The sequence below is a fragment of the Coturnix japonica genome, chromosome 3 (genome assembly GCF_054131305.1).
Source record: "Coturnix japonica strain WE chromosome 3, WE-NBRP24, whole genome shotgun sequence".
In the NCBI taxonomy this organism is placed as follows: Eukaryota; Metazoa; Chordata; class Aves; order Galliformes; family Phasianidae; genus Coturnix; species Coturnix japonica.
The window spans coordinates 45,055,345-45,074,900 of record NC_140665.1 but is presented as its reverse complement, the minus strand read 5'-3'; the positions used below and the strand labels follow the sequence as shown (position 1 = coordinate 45,074,900).

The window sequence follows — 19,556 nt, the reverse complement described above, 5'->3', positions numbered from 1 at the left end:
AATTTCCACATTCAGGTTGGTATTCAAGGAATTCATGATATTAACAGTGTAGCTTTAAACACGCTAGATAAAGAAGTGAACTTATTCTAGTAGTAAAACAAAAACAAAAAAACACAACAAAACCTTCCTGTCATTACATGGGTTCATTACTCCTACTGTTCTCAAGCCAATTGAACATGAAATCATGTTTTGTCAGGAGGTTTTAATCACACATTTTGATTTACACAAGCATGAAACCAACAGGTCGTGCAAATGCTCCACTATAGTTATGTTTTAAGTTTAGAAGACTGCATGTTGGAGATTAAGTGGGTTTAAGTGGATTTACAGTCCAAGTTAACTTGTTCAGGAGAGAACAGGAAAATTACGGTAGTTCCAGGTTAAATGGGACAGTTAACAACCCAAACAAGTCAGCAAACAAGGAACACAGATAAGGTGCAACTTTCTGAAGCTTTGCTACTTCCAACTTCAAATAGCCTGTAATCAAGCTTTAGATGTCCAGCTAATCTGCACAAGAAAAACAGATTCATTCCTTGTAGTGCTACACAGTGGGAAGATGAGATATCATGGACATAATCAAACTAGATAAATGCTCATGCAGACAGTCAAGCACTTAAACAACTTTCCTGGAGGTCATATGGTCTGCCATTGAATCTTTAAGACCAGAATACTACATGAAGACCTGAACAGCCTGGTATGATCCTCTATTCACTATTCCTCTATTTCTTCTATTGAGAAGGAGACCAGAAGGATTCTTAAAATGTCATCTAGCCTAAATTAACTCAAACTCCAACTAGCTAAACCTGGTTTTAGTTTATAGCATTCCATACTGTGGTAATATAAAAGAAGCCTTTAAATTTTAACTATTGAAATAAATATTTTCATTGATACTTGAAACCAACTTTATTTAGGGCGGCACACATAATGCAAAGATTCATTCAAAAAGCATACACCAACAAGATAAGATGCCCAAATATATTTATTCGTTTCTTAAAAAATATGTTACTCCTTAGAAAGGCATCAGCCTAGATAATTTCAATACAGATTAAAGTATATTCAATCTGGCACATACTTCATGCTGATATTTACATAAACATCAGTACCACCAGACAAGCAAGTTAAGAACTCTGAAGCCAATAGCAGTGAGGTACCAAGACAGAAGAAACCCTCTAAAATTACAAGGAGCTCTGAAGCATTTCAGCCTAGTAGAGCCAAAATTACAAGAAAATAACCAAGAACTGAAGTTCTCTATTCCTTTTAATTTTCATTTGCTGCCAGAAATACCTGGGTTATAACAAGGAAGCAAGCATCTCCATGAACAGTTACAAGCTGGTAAGCAAGCCAGTTCACAAACTGAGTAGTCAGAAGAGTGCAGCACTGTTCTAAAATTAAAAAAGGAGGCGGGGGATTTTTGACAAGCTACAAAGATCCAGTTGAATTATTTCTTCCAAAGCATCTATTCTTATTCAAAGTATTCAGAACCATCTCCAGGAGAAAAAAAAAAAAAAAAAGGAAAAAGTAGGAAGTTCATTGTCACAGGACAGCAAGATATTTATTTTACTCAGCCTTGCTAAAGTTTTTGGTGTTAGTGCATGAAAAGACTTCTGGATATTCCTAGATGTGCATACAAGTGAAATTATTATAAGAATGGCAGAAATGCAACTGTATTGATTAATGTGTTTCACAGGTAAAGTATTAGCTGAAAGTAATATTCTTTAAATAGCAGAAGATGTATTTTTGTTAGTACCCATGTAACAGTGTCTTTCCATTAAATGCAATCGTTTACCTTTACCTATCTTGTTCTTACACAGAGGTGAAAGCAGTCTACTCCACCTGATCCTCGTGAACACACCAATGATGATATTGGTCCCTTCAAGATTAACATAACATCTTGATCCAAGTGAGCTAGCAAGGAGACAGATAGGTACAAGTGTATATAGGTGAGAAGTCAAGCTAAAGTAGGGCATTATTGGTGACGAAAAGAATATTCAGTAGAGGTGCAAGTGTCTGTTCAGCTAAAGACATGAGTGAGTCCTATTTGGAATGTAGCATATCCTAGAAGGCAAAGTAGACACTGAATGTTGTCTTTGTTCTTTTTTAGGAGTGTAAACACTACCTTATGTTCTCAAGTAAGCAACTAACCAGATTTAGGTGAAGCCACTCAAGCAAGAGGAGTGAGAACTCACAAGATACTCCTGTTTAGCATGAAACTGAGTATGTAAACACCCACAAGAATCACCTGTTCAGATAATACCAGACACCCCATATGGATTGTCACAATGCAGCACCATAGCAGCAGTTTGATTTAAGGAACAGTCTTGCTGCTCATTCCATCACATTTGTCGAACAGTGGTAGCATTAGCAGCACTGTGATTTACTCTCTGCTTTCAATGGGTCTAGGTCCAGTTTTGGTTTCCCCACATCATTCTCTTCATTAGGAAAGGTTTTGTAGTTGGCAAGGATGTTTTCCACCAAGAATCGAGCAGCTTCATCTATGTTGATGTTGTCCTAAGAATAGGAATGCAAATAAGTTAACAAGTTGTTGGTTGGATTTTTGCTTTTAAAAAGTCACACTTCCTTGTTAGAAGCTGGCCAAATACACACTACTCTGCAGCCACTGGCAGAACACAGGCAGCTTAGATACAACACATCATTGCTCAAAAATTTGCTGTTTGTAAAAGGAAAAAAAATAAATCATTAGAAAAGTTTAGTGAAGCTATTCACCCACCATACACAAAGGATAGCTAGACTCCAAAGTACTGTGTAGTCTGGACATAAAACTATGTTTGAACCACTCTTAAGTGCCAAGCTGCACTTATGTGTTAAGAAAGATAAGAGGCAATTAACACTGGTTTTAGTAGTGCATGGCCTTTTGGAGCCTATTCCTCTTTTTGCTGCTGAATGGCTTCATTCAGCCATTTTCTTAAGTAAGTACCTTAACTTACATTCCAAAGAATCATAGAAATATAGATTCACAAGGTAGGAAAGGACCTACAAGATCATCTAGTCCAACTGTCCTCCTATTAACATTACTACCACAAGCCACTAAACCATACCTCATAGCTCCTCATCCAGATGCCTCCTGAACACCGCCAGGGACAGTGAAAGTGTGTATGCAGAATACCTAGAACTGTATTTCAGTCTAGAACCTTAGTCACTGTGCATCCCTACTTCTTATTTTATGGTGACCAGGAAGAGATTTATTTCTTGCCATTCCTCTTACAGATCTTTTTGGAAAAAAAAAAAAAAAAGCATCAGGTGCTAGAAATAGCTCTTGCATAAGTACGCTTTATGCCAGTTTGTCAGCAGCAACTGAAGGAAGTAGTGAACTCAAAGGAAGAAAAGGATCTTGAAGCTTAGCTTAACATAAAGGAATTATTGGCCAGACCAGTAACTGGCCCTGTCAGATATACTGATGCTTGAGATTGATGATTTTCCAACATGAAGGCATATGCATATATGCACACTGTTTGAGTTTGATTAAAACTGTGCAACATTTGAATCTACTCAAACATAAACTTTAATTGGAATAAAGCAGCTGCCCTTAAAATCAGTTTCTCCACAACTGGGCAATTAGATTTTCCCTAGTTCAGTCTCATCACTACTTGATATAGGAGAAAGTGGTTTAGTAGCATCATCTAAGTATATAGTAGCAAGCAAGCAGATAATTTTATCTGGAGTCTCATCACTTCTTGTATGCACTAGATAAGAAAAAGCTGCAATGGGAATTCTTTCACTTAAAGATGCAGTAGTTTTTCCTTTTATCAGTTCAATCAGTATTTATTAGCACTGACATCTAAAGAACAGCACTGATCTTGATGCACGCAAGATCAAACAAAACCACATTGAATTCAGTTAATGTTTCCACTTCAGTGTTGTCTGAATGTGAGATGCAGTTCCAACTAAATATGCTGTAAGCCTTCCTTAGCAATGAACTATCCTGCACACCACTTCTATTTCTCACTGAACACTGGAATCCAAACTGTCACTTCCTGCATCTGATAAATTTCTTTCCCCATATGACTATATCTGCTGTTGTGAATAGAAAGCACACTTAAACACCTACTTAATTCTTACCTTGGCAGATGTTTCAAACCATCCAATAAAGCCGCCTTCTCTGCAGAACTGGTCCATTTGAGAAAGATTCTGGCTGCCATCTTTCTTTTGGTCACACTTGTTTGCAAGAAGAACAGCAGGGATGGGGCTGCCATTGGGAAGAAGTACTTTACTGTCCAAATCATGTTTCCACTTTGAAACAGCCTCAAACGTGGAACCTCTTGTGACATCAAAGACCACAAAAGCACCAACTGCTTCTTTGTAGTATACTCTTGTCATATTTCCAAAACGCTCCTGGCCTGAAAAGGAAAGATGTGACAATTTTTATGTACTTGTGTTCACCAGAGTTTATGCTGAAGACTATCAGGTTAGTACATAAAAGTTCAGCCTCTGGGTCTTTTAACAGTTTATACATTGTCTCTTCCATCCTACGTAAGGTCATTACAACAGCCGTTATATACTCCCATATGTGACAAGCTGCAATCACATTCTACTGACAAATAAGCTTTAAAACATAGTTTTTAGTAGTGCCCTATGAGAAGTAATGCCTAAAACATTACCAGACAACTAGACATAAGTTACTTGTCTCACAAAAGAAGCTTTTGTGTGATTCAGAATGTCAGCCTGCCACTTCAAGTACGTATTTGGGAACAGAAGATTTTTGGGAACACAAGATTTACCTGGAGGGCAGATAAGGCTTTCTGCAAGCACCAACACAAACAACTTTCAATGAATGCTCTGAAGGACTCATCTTTTGAAGATATTTTCCCTTAGGGACAGCTTGAAAGGAACTAGTTTAATAGTTTTCCATAAGCTTTCTTTTTTTTTTAATTATTTTAAAGTCACACCTCTCCATAATAGTTTCTAACTACAGGAGTTCCATTGATGCCCCAGGATTTGGTACAAGGTGAATAGAATAGGTGAAGTACAATTGTTCATAATAAAAACTCAGAAACAAACTAATCATCAGAAGAAAAAAGGCTTTTTTTTTTTTTTTTTTTAAGTAGAATGCTGTTCTTGTTGTCAGTATATTCAAGAAGTAGAATAAGTGCCAGGTTCACCATTGGGAAGGTCAGACTGTCACACTATACTTAAGTGAACCCAACAGTGGCAAGTATTAGGTATGAGCATGTCACTTTAAATTTGGCCTACTAAAATGGTTTTCCACTCTGTTCAGAAGTAGCACCACTGGCAGAAATGTTTCCAGCACTATATTTTAGTTTCACACTACATTTTCACTTCAGCTGTTTGCATGTATTTTATATGTTCTAGAATACTAAGGATTTTAACTTGGAACATCATTGCCATTTCCCATCCCATCCCCCCCCCCCCAAGCATTCAAGTTTACAAGTGTCCTTTTTGCAAGGACAGTCACCAGAAGAACAAGGCATTATCTGCTCAGAAATGAATCAGAAGACACCATATGAAGGAACTCGACCACGTAAGCTATTTTAAGGTCAGTATACTTCAGATTAGCTCATCCTCTACAGACATTTTCAGCGAAGACTAAGCATCTAGTAGAACTGCCCAGAATCACTAGTAGCTTCCAGAGAAACATAAAGTTCCAGAAGAGGACTTCCTCCCCCCCCCCTTCCTTCCCAGTACAACCTCAAATTACAATGGTGCAGGAAACAACATCACAAACAAAACATTTTGGGGAGCAAAAGTTAGACAGGAATTTACTCACTACCATCTGAGTATCTCTCCTGTGGTCACAGGAAGCATGAACAAGAGCAAAGCTCTTCCCTCCATACTCAAATCTCAAGTTTTGATTCAGGATTTCTGCCTAGACCTTTAGGACCAACAAGTCGGGCACCAAGCACATACCTATGACTGTCTCTAGAAGAGGCGCATTCCTCCTAAAGTGTCAGAAAAGTTGTACAGAAGTAATTTGTGTTGTCTTTCAGGCATAGGAAAACCTGGAATGGCCTAGGAAGGCAGTTTTGTTATCATCCGTTCCTAAATAATGGGGATGTTTCCCACCAGGCAGGAGTGCCAGGTCTTTTCTTCAATTCAGACAGTGTATCCCTACACACAGGTTAATCTCACAAAAGTATGATATCAATTTCTACAGTGTTCTGTACCAATTTCAGAATTCTGATGATTGAATTCTTTCTATAAAGTCCTGTTACTAGTGATAATGCAGAGGTTTCAAGCAGAGTCTCTCATAGGCACTGAGACACATTCTAGAGGAACTTTAAGTTTAACACACCTTTCAGGCAAAGCATTTGTTTCAGGGGTTCAGGCCAAGCTACAGTGTAGTCATGGGCAGAGGTTATGTTTGGGAGTACATAATGGCTGCATACAGTACAGAGTTCCAAATTCTCTAACCACAGAGTTTTCACATCTAAATGACTTAGCACACATCACCATATTTTCCAGTAATTGCAACAGCAGTAAGTGAATAATTGCATAATATCCTGTACTGGGAGACAGTTCAGTTCCCTACAGTAGCATCACAGGAATTCAGCTTAGTTTAAACCTGTACTGAACTTCAGAAGCTTTCCTTAATTCTTAGCTTATATTGTAACGGAGCTAACCTAAGTTGAAAACTAAATTTAAGAAAAGACTTATATTCTTACTGAATACAGAAACTTTCATTTACTACAAGAGATGAGTTATCACCGTGAGAATCAGAAAATGCCAGCCTTTTCTTGAAGTTTATTTATACATACACAAACACTTTAGTTAAGTATAGCAGTTTTTCCTAGTGCAAGAATTTAGCAGCATGACTTACTGTGGTCTGGCTTTTCAGTGTGCTCCTACTATTAATGCTGATCTTAATTACTGCTTATAGGATGGAAACTGAAGCTAGGAAAAGCAGGTTAAGAGTGCAAATGAATGCTGAATATGCATGGTATTGGGTATGTGTGGGTTCATTTCTCCAGAAGGATTCTCCTATATACCTAAAGCCTTGAAATGCTAGGAACCAATTTACTGACAGCAAAGTGGCCTATCTAGAAGCTTTCCCAACTATGTTCTCTACTGGGAAGGTAGGTTTCTGTTTATCTGACAATACCAGAAGCACAAGTTCCCCTACTCTGCATGATCTAATTATCCTAGTCTATTCTGAAGCAATGCTACTCTGATAAACCTGGGCTGTATTTGATGCATTTAAGCCCTTTTCTTCATCAAGAGCACTACTACTAAACATTCAACTTCTCTCTCAGACAAAACTAACCGTTATGACATTTTCCAAAAATTGTGTCACTGCTGAGGAAGGAAAAGATGACCACATGTTAAAAAGGCCTGACAGCTGGAAGAACTGTGAAATAAATAGTTTCTCTTGCTGAAGGCAGGCTACTGACAGGATAGAATGAATGGCCAGATCTCAAAGTCTGATTTTATACACATCTGGCAGTTCAGCATCAGGTAATCCTAAGCTATACAAGTATGACCAAAGCTAAAGCCATCCAGAAGTGAAAGCACGGCTAGCTGAAGAGTCTTGCTTCTAGTCAGCAAGTAACTTTAAAGATCATTCACAAGTTTTACCATTTTCTCCCCCTGGACCCAGCAGCAGTTGTCAACAACTGATATTTAAAGTACTCAGCTTGCAAATAAAGCCAAGCAGCTACTGCTGACTTTGTCCTTTCAAACGCTGAAAGGCATTTTAAGGCAGTTTAATAAGAAACCACCCTTATAATAAAAATCTATAAAACCAAGCCAATAGATCAAGCAATATTTCTTTCTACACAGTAGTAAAGAAAGTCAGAGGTCAGAGTTCCACTGAATCAATTAGGAAATTCAAGATGTGTAGAAGTCCCAACTTGCCAAGGTTTTGCAGTTAAACTACTTTTATTTCAACAGGAAAATGTCAAGTACAATTTTAAATATTACAAGCTTCAGTATCACAGGATGTTTATTAAATCATGATAAGCAGACCAGTGTTAATCTGAGAATACTTGAATTTTCTTGTTCCTTTGTGAGAAGGGATCAACCATTTACCATGGCTCTCAATATAAGTCATGTCAAAATTCATAAAGGGTGACATTACTGAAAGCCTAGTGAAAGAAGATTCCTTTGCTGTCTTGACTGGTGTCCTCAGTGCTGCAACAAGGCTCATGCAAGTACAGAAATACTGGTTTCACTCCCTATAGAAGCCTTAAATGAACCTCCTGCTGAATGTTCTACAAGTTAACACATTTGGAAATACATAAGTATCTCAAAGTCGATACAAGTTTCCTCCAAAATAGAAGTTCAGTGCTAGTCACAGCAGAAATCTGACAGGTAACAGTTCTGCTACAAAGTGAACATTGATCACAGTGAACAGTACTCAGGAACAGCATTGCTTAGTTTCCACGCAGGTATGTCACTTGCACTTCCCAGAGGCACTATTCAACTTCTATAATAGATAGCAGAAGACAACTTTTACCAAGGAAAAGGCTTGCACACAACTACTGTGATATAAAGTATATAGTGAAAATGCATCAAGCTACACCGCAGTACAAATCTGTGTACACGCATGAACAACATAGGTCAGTGCAAGTAAATACTCTGTGTATGAAAAATAGTAAAACCAAAGTTGTGTAAACATTTAGGATAGACTTAATGAGACCAGCACTATGCTCACCCTTCAGTAAGTAACTCTTCAAGAAACTCCTAGGTCCTTTTAGACTTCACTGAGCATCATCTCAGATCCAGAACACCTACCCCCAAGCCAGAAAAACTTTAATGTGATTGTCAGCACCATGGCTCTCAGGTTCTTGCTATCAACTAGATTACTAACCACATAGCATGCTAGTAAAATGTGTACCTGGGCTGATATGCTGTATGGTTCAGTCTTCAGAACTCTACAAATTAGTTGTCTCATTGTCCTTAAATTAGTTTGAAACATTTGTTTTTACTCAGCCTAGACAGGAAAGAATTGGAGAGGGAAAAAAAAAAAAAAAAAAAAAAGCAACAGCAAACTAAAACCTTTTTGCCTCTTCTTTCCTCTCCTTAAAGTATTGAACTCTTTCTCTCCTGCTCCAGCAGCACTGCTATAGAGAAGACCAAAACCTCAGGCTCTCCAGATGTCTAGGGTCAAGCTCCTACTTGGGAGCCTGGGGGAACATTATTGGGGAACATCTCAGTGGCAGCTCCTTATTTACAATGCCAACTCTCAGCACAGTTCACATCACACATTATGGTAGATTTAAGTTACAGCACCATCAAAATGGGTTGGGCATGCAGCCCAATCCTATCACTAACAGTTAGAACCACTGCCCGACTCAAAATTTACCTAAATCCCCAATGAGACATAGGCAAGAACAGACTTCATTTTGAATGCCTGTCAGTCTTATAGATGGATGTAGAATGCAAGACAAATATTCAGGCTTGCCCAGAGAATGTACTGCCCCATCCTCCAGACACTTGAAACACATTTTAGCACCACCAAATTCAGGTATGTGCTGACTTGGGGAACTTCTTTAGCAAGATATACAGATACATTACTTCCAAGCCACTCACCGCTGCTGATAGTATTTCCTCAGACTCTCTCCCCACACCAGGACAGCTTGTCCCAGAACTGTCTCAACCAATTAGAGCAAATCTGTTATTCAGAAAAAAGTAGGTTAACCAAACTACTACCAGTTTTATGGGACATGCCCAAGTTACTGCCTGCTTTTCCCACATGGGCAGCAGCTGTAGACTGAGAGAGCAAGCAGACAGATTCCAAAACAGTCAGTACTAGTTGTCTTTCCATTCCTATTCTTACCCATATAAGCCATAAATGTAAGATTATCCAGTGTTTAAACTAGATTGGCAGCTCTGGTAGATATTAGGAACCTGTAAGTAATGAAAGCTTCACTTATACTTTCCACCACTGTGAAAGTAATACTTGGCATTTGAGGTTCGGATGACAAATGTTAAGAGGTTAAAAAGTGAGAACAAGAATATTACATTTTCTGAACAGAGTATACAAAACACTATATGTATACACAGTATGTATTTGAGAGATTTAATCTAGACTAGTTGGAGTCATTTAAACCACTGACTAATGTCAGTTCAGGGGTAGCAGCACGTTGTTCAGGTCATAACTTGATGCATTTTCACACGTTTTTAGGAGTCTATTTCATTCTAAAATGCCAGAAAGTAGTTCACTCTAAAGTTTTATTGCATAGTACAGCTAAAATCTGAACTAGGCAGATATTAGCCTTTCTACTTGAGAATTCTGGTAGCTAATCAATGAAACAAAAGCAGCACCTAGGTACAAATGCTGAGAAACTAGACACCTGATTTCTATCAGGAAAATTGATCACATCCTTATAGAATGGGAAAGTACACATCCTCTTCTACAAGGTAGAAAAGCTAAGTAGGAAGAAGTCTTCCACAGAAAACTTCACAGCTCTCATAAGGAAGTTTACAGTAAGACTGAAAAATTTTTTGCTGCTTGTAGCCCTTAGCTAATCCAGTGAGTTAACTAACATGCCTGTGCTGGCTTTAACAGCTATCTAGTAAGTTTTGAAGCAAGACCTTACATTTACAATTCAGCTGGCTTTGTCCAGCATCAGGCATGTGTAGGAGTTAGACAGTTTGTAAAAAAAAAAGTCTAGTAGACATAATTTCATTTGTTTTGCTTGCATCTTCAACAAACAAATTGAGACAAGGAGTTTCTGACTATGCAGGAGATTTTTCTCCCTTGAAAAGTATAGCTCAGCTATGCTAACTAATATCTAACTAGACATCAAATATAATACAGGTAGAAAAAATGGCTGGTTCCTATTTCACTCTAACCACGCTCATTTAAGCAAGCTAACTGCCAGAGTTAAGCCCCACACTCCAGGTTTGTCTCCTTCAGCACAGTACGATGCAGCAAGAGCTGCACTGCATAGTTAGTGATGCTGCTTGGCAGTGTGGCATTTCACAACACAGGAGAACAAGTCTAAAGTCAGTTTGTCTCAAGAATGACTTAATCACGAGACCAAAAAATTTTAATCTCCAAGCCAGCCAATGTGTCATGGCACACAGTGTGCCACTGGAATTCTATATCAAGTAGCTGCCACTTTGCTCTACCCAGCACTCTATTCCAGGAGCATTTAAAAGAACAAGTTCCCATAAGCTCTTAGTAGTGACACTTAAAGGCTTTTTAAAACACTTGAAAAGCAGCCAAAATTCACACAGTAAGGAGTAATGATTTGCATTTACAGCTAGCCTAGAAGCTATTACTGCTCAAAGTAAACTATACTATCTCTAGCCATAGTTAGAATGTTTATTTCTAAACTAGCTCTATAAAATCTTGACATCTCAACAATCATCTTAGCACCACATCTACCTTCACTCTGCCCATCTGTAGCCAGGTGACAACTTCAAAAATTGTCTTACCAACACGAAAAGTATTGAAAAGTATGCTGCACCTCACAGTCACTGCTTACTGCAGCTCATACTAGCAGTAACACTGCCAATAATTTCACAAGAATTATTCCTATGCTTTCATAAGAAAACAGACACATTTACTGCAAATCACTTCCTTTTGACATGGTGTGTCACACTTCAGAACTTCTAGCCTGAGTATTTGGAGGAAACCATTCCCAAACTGTAAGGGCAGGTCAATGAGTGCTGCTGGAGTTGAAGGAAGATATTAAAAGCAGCTCTAAAATTTAATTCCAGTGTCCTTGATTGCTACTGAAGGGAAGAAACATTTTGTATGGAATACTGAAACTTTAAGCCCAACTGCTAAAACTATCCATCTTATAAAACACAGGAAATAAAATCAGTTCTGAACACATCTGTAAAGCACTTGCCAACTACAGTTGTTCTTGTGTACATGCACTTCAGTGACACCCAGATCTGGTGTGCACATAAAGAAAAAACAATTAGTAAAAGGCCAAGTGGGTACCAGTAAATAAGGCAAAGTTAAAGACATTCTGAACCTGGAAGACAACTGTAAGGTAAGTTGATAAAGATCCATCTGCACCCATGCAAACTATACATAAGGAAAAATGTAGGGCAGTCTACACCAGTTTATCTCTGAAAAGTCAGCTGTATTAATCTCCAAACAGCTTAATTTCTGAGTCAGTATTACATTAATGTTAATAACTCAGACAATACTTGCCTCAAAGAATAACTTAATAATTTGATTTAGTGGATTTCCGCACAGATTTATAATTTGTTTAATAACTTGACCCAGAAGTTTGTTATGTTGTGTGATAAATGCTATTTTTCTTACCATTTGCTGTCTCCCTTCCTGTTTAATGAATCCATTTTTCATTCTCTGTATTTGAGTGCTACAGAAGCATTTTTATTATGGCTTCGTACCAAATGTAAAACATCTGAACAACTGCTAATATGATCTACTTGAAAATTAGACTGAAGTTCTATGTATTCCACAGTGATTGGAAGATCAGTGATTAAAATTTTTATTCACAATGAAAACATCACTTAAGAGTGCTTGCTAAAAATCAATACTGTAATCTTGGCTTTAAGTGTGTACTAGATCAGCTGGACTTTTAAGATTACATTCCTAAACCTATTACTTGCAGGATAACCAGAAAAGCCTATGAAAAATTTCTAAGCTTATTTCCAAGGTACTGTAAGAACATCTATCAAGTTTTCAGTTTAAGTTAAACTTAACTGAACAGTCCTGTCTTGCACAATCAAGGTCACCATACCTAACTGCCTAACCCCAGCTTCAAGACTAACATTTTCCACAGTACTCTTAATATATTTCTGCATTTAAAAGCCAGCACAGAGGCTTTTACAAGTTTAGGACAAGAGAAGCAGTACTTTGCAGTGCTATATAATGTACTGAGCACAAGACACTTCAGTTGTGATTAATCAGTACACCAGCAGCAGATCAAGGGAAGTAGCTTTATTAGAAAGACCAGCAGCCATCACTCACAGCAGTTGTTCATGGTACAGGGATGTCTGAAAGCTAGAGACACATCAAGAAGGAACAAGTTTAACATGTTTAGCACTAAATTGGACTATTTGACTTCAGAGCTGCAAATAAAGCAAGTCATCATGAAGTGAAAGTTCATAAACCTAATCCTGTTGTTCCAGAGGAGTCATAGGAAAGGACACCCACACAAAATTTCCCACAGCAGGGTGGTTTCAGGAAGGAAACACACAGTATATCATCAGCTCTGTTTCTTGCCTCTACTGCTTCTGAGAAAGCATTTCAATGCCTTCACAGATGAGCAGGCCTACATTTCCTCTAAAATTTTATCTGCTAGCCTTGCATGTTTTCAGCCAACATTAATTACTCTTACATGAAATGTATACTAACATATGTATGCAAGAAGCATAACAAGACCAGACCTTTTTAATCAGTCTGAACTTCATCACTCCTGACAGATCTTTCTGACCTACCTCACCTATTACCAGAGTGACAGTGCTTCCGTCCCCACATGAAGGGGTGTGCCTGGAACCTCCATCACCAGATAAATCAGAAAATACTCTCAGAACACTTGCCAGTTCTTTAAATAAAGCTCTGAGCTCCAAGTTTTGCATCCATCTCTGATATTACTATTTATATGCAGAGTTTTCACTCTTCCTTTCACATTCCTCACTCTTAGGAATATCTAATGAATGCAAAAGCACAGTTGTGGGCAGGTTGTTGTGTCTAGACCCTCAGGCTCCACCTTATGCTCACTTCCAGGCACAAATAAAAAAAGTCAGTTTATACTGCAGGCTTGTGACCAAGTTCCTTGAAACAGTTCAGCAGTCCTTCAGTACCTCAGCAGCATATATGCAGAACAAGAATAAACTAGAGTATGTTACTGCTCAAAATTAAAATATTTTTTCATATTGCAGTTTGAACATGTTTTAAACCATGTCAGCAAAACATGTAACAGTGTGAAGTTATAGTTCACAGAGTACACTGCTACAAAGTATACTGCCTCTCCAGAGGAGAGATCCAACTTCACTGGGACAGATTATCAGGTATAGTTTAGTAATCCTTGGTATCTGCTAGGCCAGAAGGCTTGCATTTTGCCTTCATTGTCTCACTCTGCAAATCCTACTTTCAGGTTTCTTTACCCTACTCTGGAGCATGTTTAGACACTTCCCTTCTACAGCATTTATGGTTTCCTGCGCTCATTTTCCCATTTCTCATCATTTCCCATAAATGAATACAAGTTAACTGCCAAATAAACTGAAAGCTTAACATCTATTCATATATTCAAGATCAATTTGTCTTCATAGGAGATGGGTTGTTCCAGGCCCTCAGCTTTGTGTTTGAGAAAAATACTTCATGTAATTTCTCCATCCTCTTCAAGACAGAATTCAAATGTTTTCAAGGAGACAGACATGATGCCAGTAACAAATTTGCATGCTATGAGTCTTACCCATAAGCTCTCAAAAATCTGTACCTAAGTATTCTAAATATACAATACACAACTGCTCCTCTTCTGTTCTGACAGTTCTATTGCCACACTCTTCCAGTTAGAATATTAAGATTTCTCTGAAAATGTTCAAAAATGTCCTGGAAAAAGGATACTGTAGCCAAAGTTAATGCAGAACACATCAATGCCCTCTAGTGAGTTGGACATCTGTAAAGGCTGATGTGAGCGAGTGGTAGCCAATATGATTATAAAGCTAAAGATACTCAGTCACAGCTCTTACTATTTCAAATCAAGTCTGATCGATTTAGAAGAAGTCCTTAAAGTGATTTTTCAATACAGTTTAAAGTTTCATTGGTATGCTGTATTCACCTCCTTCACCATACTGAGGTTAGTACACTGACAAAAAGAACGTGTTCATCAAGTATGAATCTCAAGCATACTGAAATGGAGTTTAAAAGCTTCCCTATCACTAAGATGCCTTTGTTTTTGTATCTCTTTACCACAATGACTCATCCCTATCTCCTAGTTATATTATCTATTACATCCTTTGAAGAAGAGAGTTAAACTTTTAATTTATCCTGGAAGAGTCGCTTAGCATAACTTCACATGATGAGATAAAAAAAAACAACAGTAAGGCCCAGGGCAGCTAAGATTTAGAAGTTCTGCTCCTGTACAAACACACATATAATCTGACAGAAGCTGAACAGAATATTTCATGCAGCAGACAAGATCATTTGAAAGTGACTGACAGTAGTCTCTCAAGTTTTCTCATCTCTGTTGCTGAAAAGGCCACAACCTGTGTCTATATAAACAAAAATGCCTGAGTATTTACAGGTATGGAAGTATAGGTACAACAGCTCCCTTCCTTTTAGCATCCAAGCTTTGATTCAGCTGCAGAAGTCAGCTTTCCTATTGTAGGATACAAAGTAATGCAATTTTGACCAGAATAGAGCTGGCACTGTAACACCGTCAGGGCCTATCAGGCAATTACATGGATTTATGACTAAAACCTGAGCTAGCACAATAAATTGAAAACTATGAACCTACAGCACTGCAATAAACAGTGCAGCATTCATCAGTTTGATGTCTGGCTACATTCACACCGGAAGTCAGCACTGTACCTGCATTATAATCCTCAGCTGATGGAACGAGCAACACAATTCATTTTTGTCATTGATTTACCTACAGAATACAGTTCTTTGAGGAAAGCTTTTAATGATAGACTTGGAACTACAAGCTGACCTAGGGAAAAATAGCATATTTAACTTTGCTTAAGGGCTTGACTCATGTTCAGAAACCTTTTTAAGTACATCAGACTTGATTCAAAGCACCAGGACCACATCGCTTGCAGGGAAGTCACATGAAGTGTTAGTTACCATAAGATTTAGATCTCTTCAAGAGATCTAAAGCTGTTTGTCTGCACATACCAGCAGACAAAATTATCTGTGAGCTGTTGAAAGAAGACCATCCCACTAATGAGTTAAGAGGGAATGACTATCATATGCTCAGATACTTCATGACACATGCTTTAGGCAACATACCCTGGGACAATATAGAAGTCATCTTCAGCTCAGTTCTTTCTAATCACTTCCACACCTTCAGGTCCTTAGAAAGAAAGTACAGACTGAACTGCAGAATACCTTTCCAGCTCAAGTACACTTGCAGTTTTAGGACTACAAAACCCTTGATGATACTAAATTCCCTTTTATTTTAGTGGTTAATACCTAAATGGAGACCTTGAGTTCTAAAGAATTCTGAACTATTACTGTCAAACTGCCTGAGGACAGCACAATTTAATATCACTAGAAGTTCTTACTTGTGGTCTTAATCTTCTATTGGAGAAGGGCCCCCAGCCCCTTGGAAACAGATTAATCTACCAGATTTAACAAATAAGTTTAGATTGCAAATAGAAAAATCATTGTATTTTGGGTTGTTTTCATAAGGGAAAGATTACTCAAGAGTTTTATAAGAAAGTAAACATCACACTAAAAACTCATTTAGCTTAGTAGGGCATCACCTGTGTCCAAACTGTTACAAGAACAGCTAAGTTTCAGCTTAGCCTGTTGAAACAGATCACTTTGGCAGAGCACAGTCTACCCCAGTGACAGAAATCAACAGCTGAGAAGAATTTAAACAGCTGCCTGCCAAACACCAAGACCCTGGAACAACATTATTTTTATCTTCACAACTCCAGACTTGCTAAAACAAAGCCAGAGCATTGCAGCAGCTTGCACCAGTACTGCCAATTTATTGAAAGAAGTTGAAAAGTGATTTGCAAAAAGAAGCCACAAGAGAAATCCTGCCAGTATTTCTGCTTTTCTTCAAAACAATCATTCTTAGTTTTTCCTACAGCAGAAAGGCCTACCATGCATTTCAGCACACTGGAGTAAGAAGCAGGCCTTTCAGCATGAGAATCATAGATGAGGTGTTTCAAGACAATTTTTAAAGCAGAAGCAGCTGATACCAAACCACAGCTGGTTTGGCACAGGGATGTATCAGCTGTGCATTACCCTTTCTGTTTCATGAGCTTTCACTTGACAAAGGAGAGTGTTCGTGGAAACAGTAATTACCAGTTGTTAACTTAGTATCTTCCAGTGTAAGTTTAAAGACAGTATCTGAAATAAGATATTTCTACATATACAGAAACGTTCTTCAGACTGGAAAGAGAAAACGTGAGCTGCAGGTTAGAGGCCAGGCTACATAAAGAGAGAAATGCAATGCCAACTTGAGATGATTAATGAGTTGAGAGAACACAGGCTTCTTAGACTACAGAAAAGTTACATTTGCCAGCTGTCATTTAACACTTAAGCATAAACATTTAACTATGATATGTACACAGTTTGGTTCTTTAAGATGCAGTGGCATTACAGTGCAATTCTTAACACGCATAGGAAAGGAAACGGGGCTTCACTGTTTTAGTGCACTCACAGTGTCTTTTTGACACACATTCAAACGCAGAACAGAACGTAACACAAATCCCTCACACCCTGCACAAGCCAGGGGTCACAAGTTACATTTAGATTAAGCAGGCTACTCCAAACCACTGAAGGGGAAACAACTTTTTTTGAGGGTACTTTCAGTCTAGTTAACCTGAAAGGTGTGCCTACTGAGCACAACCCGCTTGGAAGAGACACGTTTCCTCTAGAAGCACCACAGAGCAAGAGCCAGTTGAAGCAGCAGCTGTGAGCAACCAGAAGCAGAGTGGCTTTTTGAAGAGCTATAAGAGCCCCAGCGTTGGCCCACAGGCACCCACAGCCTACAGGAAGTCAAAAACTCCTCTTCCCGATGGAAACTGCCCACTACTCGCACCTCAAATACGGAGTTGGGAATAACAGGAAAAGGATAAAGCCACGGCAGCAGGCTTCAGAGCCAGAGTACACCTCCCTCCGCAGAGGCCTCGGTCCCCGTCCCTCACCTGCAATATCCCAGAGCTGGAGCCGCACCAGGGTCTTGCTGTCCCAGTTGATGACTTTGAGAGCAAAATCCACCCCGATGGTGGCCCGGTAGTGCTGGGAGAAGAGCTGGTGCACGTAACGCTTGATAATGCTGGTCTTGCCCACGCCCAGCTCCCCGATCACCAGCACCTTGAAGAGGTGCTCCCGGCTCTCTGCCACGCCGGACACCGGCCCTTCCCCGCCGGCCATGCCTGCACGGCCCGGCAGCGCTGCCGGGACTGCGGCGCTCCGCCGCAAACTTTCCCAGCCGAGAATTCACCTCCACCAACGCTACCGCAGAGCCGGCCCGCCACGGACAGAGGAAAGAAAACAGGGAAACCCTACAACCACCTGACCGCAGTCACAGGACGCGGAAACTCCGCGCCTTATAAAGCCCAGGGAGGGGCAGAAGGTGGGCCGAGCCTCCGGCTGGGGCGGGTCGGACCCGTGGCAGCGTTGGGCCGCTCCTGCGGGCCGGGGCCGTGTTAAGGGAAGCGGCTTCCCAATGCAGCGCTCCCTGCAGGGCTGGGCGCACGGGGCTGCGGACCTTGGTGCTCAGAGGGCTCGGAAAGCTGAGGGGACAGTGTGCGGGACAACATCGAACCGCTGAATAATCAGAAACACCGACAGCTGAACATGTTGCAGTTTCTAAGCTAATCGTGTGGCGTTTGTCTCACTCTGGGACAGCAGTGAATGAGCGCACGCATTCTTAGAAATCAACATAAAATAGGTTTTCTGCCTTTCAGGCTGTAGAGTATTGTCTGCACATTGCATCTTTTGGGAAAGGAGAGAAAAAGGTAAAGTGCTGGGGTGATGCTGTACCAGTGTGCAGCTGTCATGAGCAGCAGTTATCACACAAAGATAGTGCGTGGAATATAAATGGAAGCAGGTGAAGAGACTGGCAATATGCAATGAAGGAGCTAGAGGCACTGAGGAAAAATTGTATTTAGAGATTTGGGTTTAAAATTATTAATTTAAACTGTCATGCTGTATTGACTTCAAGACAGCTTCTGTAATTAGAATTTACTTTCCAGCAGCAGCAATAACATCAGAATATAAACTAAGGACAGATTCTTATACAGCAATAAGACTGATTTGTTTGTTTGTTTGTTTGTTTTGGTTGGAGGATGGCACAGGGTAGCATAGATTCTCTGTCAAGAAATGTGATAGACAAAAAACCTTGATTATTATTTAAGAGGTGGATACTGAGTATAGGAGACATTACTTCAGGTACATGTATTTGAACCAGCATGTGTTCTAGCAAACCTCTCCGACCGTATCGAGATTGACATCTGTCTGTGTGCACAGCCACAGTCCATGCTGGATACTTTGCTGAAGACCTCTCCCTCCATATGTGCCAAACGAATTACTGCCCTTACTTTCTTCATTTCACCTTACTGTGTAAAATTAAGGGAACATAGATCATATCAGACAACAAATTGAACAGCTGTACCATTTCTAGTAAGCTGAATAGAAGTAGTTCAGTGTACTTGAAGTTTGGTATCAATAATACCATAGGTTATTTTTATTTCTTGCATACTGATTTTGAGAAATTAGAACCAATATCAAAAACAAATGAGTCTCTAAGTCATGCCCTGCTCACAGAAGACTCATGAACAGAAACAAGGAAAAAATGTGACTGATAATTTTCCAAAATTAATAGTTTGATCAGTTCCAATTACATTACTGCTCGCCAAATAATATAGCAGTAGATCTTGCCTGAACCAGTAATTTGCCTTAATTTCATTATTATTCATTTCATTCAAGCTGGCGGATATCTGTGTGGAACAGCTTGGTAAAATCCAGT

General features: G+C 39.3%; 1 protein-coding gene across 1 annotated transcript; it reads right to left on the bottom strand.

The window, feature by feature from the left end:
* Positions 1–958: 958 nt before the first annotated feature.
* RAB32 (RAB32, member RAS oncogene family) lies at positions 959–18,112 on the bottom strand. Its single transcript, XM_015858182.3, has 3 exons — positions 17,731–18,112; positions 4,075–4,352; positions 959–2,505 (listed from the first exon to the last, which is right to left on the bottom strand). The coding sequence occupies exons 1-3, from the start codon at positions 17,957–17,959 to the stop codon at positions 2,356–2,358; spliced, it is 657 nt and encodes a 218-aa protein (XP_015713668.1). The 5' UTR covers positions 17,960–18,112; the 3' UTR covers positions 959–2,355.
* Positions 18,113–19,556: the final 1,444 nt, after the last annotated feature.